The following is a 6,949-nucleotide window of genomic DNA, read 5'->3' as shown; positions in this document are numbered from 1 at the left end:
ATGTGGTGAAGTACGTGTCTTCTACTTGCTTTGGACCCTTATATACTGTCAGTAATTACCAGAGCATGTCACTCATCCCCTGACTTACCCAACAAATATGTAAGCAACTGTGCTGTGCCAGTCACTGTCAACAATCAACAATGTCTTGGGCAACGTGAGCTCATTATTAAGGAGACACCAGTTTTATTAAAAACAGCATTTTATTTCATTCTGCCAAAAAAACATTTCTCAGTAGAATCATGGACTCTAAGTAAAACCAAATCCATGTTCACAATCTCCAATCATTTAACAAGAAGGCTGAGGGATTTTTAGGAAATATTTCTCCTTCTTGATCTCTCCACACTCGTAAAACATCTACCTCTGTCCAAAAGGAAGGAAAAAATCATCTCCTTTCTGGAATCATTGCAATATCTTACCAGGCTTCTTGCACCCAGATACCTGCTACAGATATCTACTGGCTCTGTGTGGTAAAAGCTAGGGATGATGCCCATTTCACGACACATAAAAGTCCTCAACGCCATTGAAATGCCTCATGTCAAATGACAAAAGTGCTGAGATCGAGAAACCTACCTTTGTAGGCTCACATCTATAAATTAGATTCTCTCTTTACTCGTGTCTATGTCCAAAGATTCCCCTTCTTCTAAACTAAACTGAAAGTCCAACCCATTCATCACCAGACATACAGTGGGGGTGCAGGGAAATGTTGTTTTTTTCTTTGTGATGTTTTTCCTTATCTTCATTGTCCAGGTCACTATGTTCATATTCAGGCAGAATCCAAATTTAAACTACTTTTCATTGTAACAACTATGAAATCCTAGGTGGAAACGAGTACAAATTCAGGTATCATTTCTTCTACTCCACACTCAAATTTCAACACCAAGAAATGAGTGTCATCCAGTCCTTTATTGAATGACTTCCACAGGGATTTTAATAAAACTGCTGATTTCCTTTTCGGAGAAGTTTCATTTTTAGATATTTTTCCTTTCGTTGAGAATATTTCTAATGTGGGCGCCTGGGTGGCGCAGTCGGTTAAGCGTCCGACTTCAGCCAGGTCACGATCTCACGGTCCGTGATTTCGAGCCCCGCGTCAGGCTCTGGGCTGATGTCTCAGAGCCTGGAGCCTGTTTCCGATTCTGTGTCTCCCTCTCTCTCTGCCCCTCCCCCCGTTCATGCTCTGTCTCTCTCTGTTCCAAAAAAATAAATAAAAGTTAAAAAAAAAATTAAAAAAAAATATGTAAGCACTTCTGGTATGCCACTCACTGTCAACAATCAATAAAAGTCTTGGGAAATGTGACTGCATTCTGTTGAGGTCTCCAGTTATATTTAAAGAACAGCATTTTAATTTGCTCTGCCAAAGAATCTCTCACTAGAATCATGTGCCATACGTAAAACTGGTACCCACCTTCACAACTTACTGTCATTTAATTTACCTTATGTTTCATCGTTGAGGGACATTTAGGAAAATTTTGTCCTCTTAATCTCTCCACTTTCCTATGCTACCTACCCCATAGGGAAGGAAATAACTCCCATCATATTTCTGGAATCATTGCAAATTTTTACCTGCCTTCTCACACCCAGATACCTACTGCAGATACCTACTAGCTCCAAGTGTGATAAATGAGGGAAGATGCTAATTATAGCCAACAAAACAAAGCCCAAAAACACTGAAACTTCTGCTGTACAATGCCAGTAGTGTTGAGATCTAGAAACCTTGGTTTGTAACCTCACATCTATATATTCTCTCTTTATTGGTGTCTAATTCCAAATACTTCCTTTTTTTCTCAACTAAACCCATTATTCAATCATTCCATCGCCAGACATAATGTCAAAAAGAAAACAAGGAAGGAAAGAAGGAAGGAAGAATTTAGAAATAAAGAAAGAAAGAGAGAGAGTAGAAAGAAAGAAAGAAAGAGAAAGAAAGGAAGGAAGAAAGGAAGGTGTCTCTGTTTTTTGTTTGTATGGTTGTTTCTTGGGATGTTTCTGCTCACATTCGTTGTCTACTCTTTACATCAATCACCATTTTATGAATCTGGCAGAATCCAAAAATTGTATTACTTTTTACTGTGACAACTCTAAAATCCAAGATGCAAGGGAGTACAAACTCAGGAAGATCATTCCTTCTACTCCACGCTAAAATTTCCCATCAAAGAAATGAGTGACATCCAGTCTTTTACTCAATGCTTTCACCTGGGAATTTCATAAAACTGCTGATTTCCTTTCCTGTGATCTTTCCTTTCTAGACATTTTTCCTTCAGTTGACAGTATTTCCTACGACTTTTAGACTACTCTATCTGATCACTCTGCTCTAATTCATCCCTTACCAGAAGTTTAAGGAAAATATACCCACTACAATTGTTCTTTGGCTTAATTTTCTCTACTTTTCTACCATTCTTGAAATTCACAGCTATAAACTCTAATGCACAAATTCCCTAGAATACACACTTGGCTTTTCTAACAACCCCTTTCTTGTCACAATACTCCTGAACTATTGGAAAAGTTTTCCAGCTTTCTTGCAGTATTGCTAGTAACTTTCCATTCAGGTTTCTGAATACACATCCATAATGGCAGAAAAATAATCTCCTCTTCTGTGCACCCCTCTTTCCAGATGAAGTAGAGCCTGGCACATAATTTGAATTCAGTCAATATTTCCCCAGTAAAGAAATGCATTAAAACAAAATCGTGTTCAAATGTTGCTGTGCCATTAGAAGTTATAAGATAATTCAATATATTATCACCATGTTCTATTTCCATTCTACTCTTTCCATCCTGAAAGTCTCAAAAGTTTTTAACTAGTGAGACTCAAATATCACATTTTGAGGATACTTGTCCGTTTATGAACACCTTGTCACAGACGTGCAAGTTATCTTATATACCTAACAAATATTCGACCCTTTATGGATATGTAAATTGAGATATACATGCCTATCTGATGATGTTCTTCCCTCTTTCACAAAGCCTTCAAAGACAAGGAACATAATAGAACAATGAGTATATTTTTAAGAAACTGTAATTATTGAATTCCTTCCCCTGTCTGTAGGATTTACCCACCCTTGACTAACCCAGAGCACAGGCAGTCCTCAGAACAGACTTAGGATGTTCCATATTGAAAATTTCAAACCCTTGACAGAAGCCCTGTTTCTTCCACAGCAGGACACTTAATATCCTGGGCATAGCCTCATGCCAGGGCTGACCTTGATGGCAGGGTTATCTTCCTTGAAATTGGCCATGTTGTGGATGGAGACCTTTAGCTCCAGTGTCCTCAGACTCAGACTTTCTGCACTGACTTTTGTCATGGAGATGAGACAGTGAGTCATTCTTTCTGCTGGTAGAAATTGACTCTGAAGACACTTTTTTCTGATGTACACTCTGTTAGAGTTCTAGAAGGCACATGAGGAAAAGACACTTTGGTAAGAACCCAACACAATAGTAAGCTCGCAACTCCCAAACTATCCCTTGCTTTTTTCCACTACAAATTGTGGCACCACCAATCAAACCCCAACCTTCATGAATTTCTCTTTCTCCTTTATACTTACAACTGTTCTTTCTAGTATTTCTTTCAAATGGCATCAGTTCATTTGACACAAAATGTCAAAATACCTCCTTGAACTATCTCCGCAATCCTTCAGCCTGCAATCGCTTCCCCAGTAAGATGTTTTTTTGCCTGCATAGGGATGATCTCTCCAAATTAATTTCAACTAATTCCTACTTATTTTTAAATATCGCCATGAGAATGTTAACACTCTGAGAGCAAGAAAGTACTCCACAATTTTCCACCTGTATCTTCAGAGTGTAGGATAGTTCCCTTTCAAAAACATTCTAAACTATTTGTGAGTTAAGTGACTGAAATCAATTTCCTCACTCTCAATATATGCCAACAAATACATCCAGACTTCCATGAAATTACAGATGATACAACACCACATCTTTCTTCTAAATTTTCCCTTCCTAAGTTCATTAGACACCCGAGTCCATTTCTAATTTTTCATTAATCTGGAAACTCTCTCTTCCATTCCATCCATCCTTGAAGTACTCAGGCCACGCCTCCTCTCCCTGGAGCATGTGTCACAACCTCCTAAAGAGGTAACATACCTCCTTGCCTTTCCCCTCCACCTCCATTCTACATAGAGTGTGATTTCCAGATGAAAGCTCTGAAATATCTGTGATTTGTGTTGAGGTGTGAGGGCCTGGGCATGAGGGGTGCAAGGCACAGGTAGAAAAGGCATTTTCTCTGATGAACATAAGAGAAGAAACGCTTGCATTATATGAAGGAAGAGCCCTCATGTGCATGAAAAATATTGTCACCTAGATTTTCAAGAGAAGTCATAATACCTCAAAAAAAGGAGTAATTCACAAGCAAGAACATAGAGATATATTAGAAGCAAAGAATCATTTTTATTGAGAATAAGGAATTTGCCCAACTGTGGGGTGTTAGTCTCGTTGCCACAGTCAGATGACAGAATCCAGAGTAAAGGAAAAAACACCAACATTTAGAAAAGAGTCACATGATACCACACAGCCTTGAGGCACAAGATGCCATTCTAGAAATGTTGCTTCAAGGTGTGAGCCTCTGAGAAGCATGCAATTTCGTGGATATAGAAAATGTGAGGTATGAATCCTTGATTCAGACCTCTCATTAGATGTGTCTTATTTAGAGGACAATGGGGTGATGTCTAACAGCAAGAAGAATAACATCTTCTATAGCAAAATGGCCGGTAACCATAGCAGCCGGAGCCATAGCAGCCGGGGCCATAGCCACAACCACAGCCATATCTGGGGCCGTAGCCACAGCAGGAGCCATATCCACAGCCATATCCACAACCAGAGCCACAGCCATACCGGGAGCCATATCCACATCCATAGCCAGGTCCATAACTCCAGCTGTAATAGGGGCCATAGCCACAGCCGTAGCCATAGCCACAGCCATAGCCACAGCCATAGCCACAGGAGTTGCCGTAGTTGCAGCACATCTTGTCAAGAGAAGAGATTTCACGTGGGTGTGAGAGGATGTGGTGAACTGTGTGTCTTCTACTAGCCTTGGACCTTTATATACTGTCAGTAATTGGCAGAACATACCATTCATCCCCTGACATACCCAACAAATATGTAAGCACTTCTGGTATGCCACTCACTGTCAACAATCAATAAAAGTCTTGGGAAATGTGACTTCATTCTGTTGAGGTCTCCAGTTATATTTAAAGAACAACATTTTAATTGCTCTGCCAAAGAATTCTCCCAATAGAATCATGGGCCATACGTAAAACTGGTACCCACCTTCACAACTTGTTGTCATTTAATTTACCTTATGTATTATCGTTGAGGGACATTTAGGAAAATCTTGTCCTCTTGATCGCTCCTCTTTCCTAAGCTATCTACCTGTCCCCATAGGGAAGGAAATAACTCCCATCTCCTTTCTGGAATCACTGCAAATTTTTTTCTGCCTGCTCACACCCAGATACCTACTAGCTCCAAGTGTGATACACAAGGGAAGATGCTAATTCCAGTCATCAGAACAAAGCCCAACAACACTGGAACATCTGCTGTACAATGCCAATAGTGTTGAGATCTAGAAACGTTGGTTAGAATCTAACATCTACATATTCTCTTTTTATTGGTGTCTAATTCCAAATACTTCCTTTTTTTCTCAACTAAACCCTTTATCCAATCATTCTATTGCCAGACATAAAGTCAAAAAGAAAAGAAGGACGGAAGGAAGGAAGGAACGAAGGAAGGAAGGAAGGAAGGAAGGAAGGAAGGAAGGAAGGAGTTAGAAAGAAAGAAAGAAGGAAAGAAAGAAGGAAAGAAAGAAAGAAAGAAAGAAAGAAAGAAAGAAAGAACGAAAGAAAGAGAAAGAAAGATGTTCGGAAGGAAGGAAGGAAGGAAGGAAAGAAGGAAGGAAGAAAGGAAAGAAGGAAGGAAGGAAGGAAGGAAGGAAGGAATGAAGGAACGAAGGGAGGAAGGAAGAAATGAAGGTGTCTCTGCTTTTTGTTTGTATGGTTGTTTCTTGGGATGTATCTGCTTGTCTTCGTTGTCTACGCTTTACATCAATCACCATTTTAAGAATCTGGCAGAATCCAAAATTTGTATTACTTTTTACTGTGAACTTTAAAATCCAACCTGGAAGGGAGTAGAAACTAAGGAAGATCATTCCTTCTACTCCATGCTAAAATTTCCCATCAAAAAACAAGTGACATCCAGTCTTTTACTGAATACTTTCACCTGGGAATTTCATAAAACTGCTGTTTTCCCTTCCTGTGATCCTTCCTTAGTAGACATTTTTCCTTCACTTGACAGTATTTCCTACGACTTTTAGACTGGGGTATGTGGTCCCTCTGCTGTGATTCATCCCTTACAAGAAGTTTAAGGAAAATATACCCACTACAATTGTTCTTTACCTTAATTTTCCCTACTTTTCTACCATTCTTGAAATTCACAACCATAATCTCTAATGGACAAAATCCCTGAATACACACTTTGCTTTTCTAACACCCCCTTTCTTGTCACAATACTCCTGAACTATTGGAAAAGTTTTCTAGCTCTATTACATTATTTCCAGTACCTTTCCATTCAGGTTTCTGAATACAGATGCATAATGGCAGAAAAAAAAGTCTTTTATTCTGTGCAACCCTGTTTCCCGATGAAGTACAGCCTGGCACATAATTTGAATTCCTTCAATATTTCTCCAATTAAAAAATGCATTTTAAAAACCGTGTTCAAATGTTGGTGTGCCATTTAGAAGTTATAAAATAATTCAATATATATCGCAATATTCTCAATCCATTCAACCTGAAAATCCCCAATATTCTTGGACTAAGAGAGTCTCAAATTTCACACTTTGAAGACAGTTGTCTGGGTGTTCCCAGGTGGCTCATTGGTTAAGTGTCCAACCGCAGCTCAGGTGATGTCTAATGGTTTGTGAGTTCGAGCCCCATGTAGAGCTCTGTGTTGACAG

At 39.2% G+C, this 6,949-nt stretch overlaps 1 protein-coding gene across 1 annotated transcript; it reads right to left on the bottom strand.

Moving 5' to 3' along the window:
• Positions 1–4,368: 4,368 nt before the first annotated feature.
• LOC123610649 (keratin-associated protein 21-1-like) lies at positions 4,369–5,003 on the bottom strand. Its single transcript, XM_045501522.1, has one exon. The coding sequence runs from the start codon at positions 4,965–4,967 to the stop codon at positions 4,671–4,673; it is 297 nt and encodes a 98-aa protein (XP_045357478.1). The 5' UTR covers positions 4,968–5,003; the 3' UTR covers positions 4,369–4,670.
• Between the last annotated feature and the right edge of the window lie 1,946 nt (positions 5,004–6,949).

Source organism: Leopardus geoffroyi, chromosome C2 (genome assembly GCF_018350155.1).
Source record: "Leopardus geoffroyi isolate Oge1 chromosome C2, O.geoffroyi_Oge1_pat1.0, whole genome shotgun sequence".
NCBI lineage: Eukaryota > Metazoa > Chordata > Mammalia > Carnivora > Felidae > Leopardus > Leopardus geoffroyi.
Note: the sequence above shows the minus strand (reverse complement) of the source record. Positions and strands in the feature narration are given on the sequence as shown.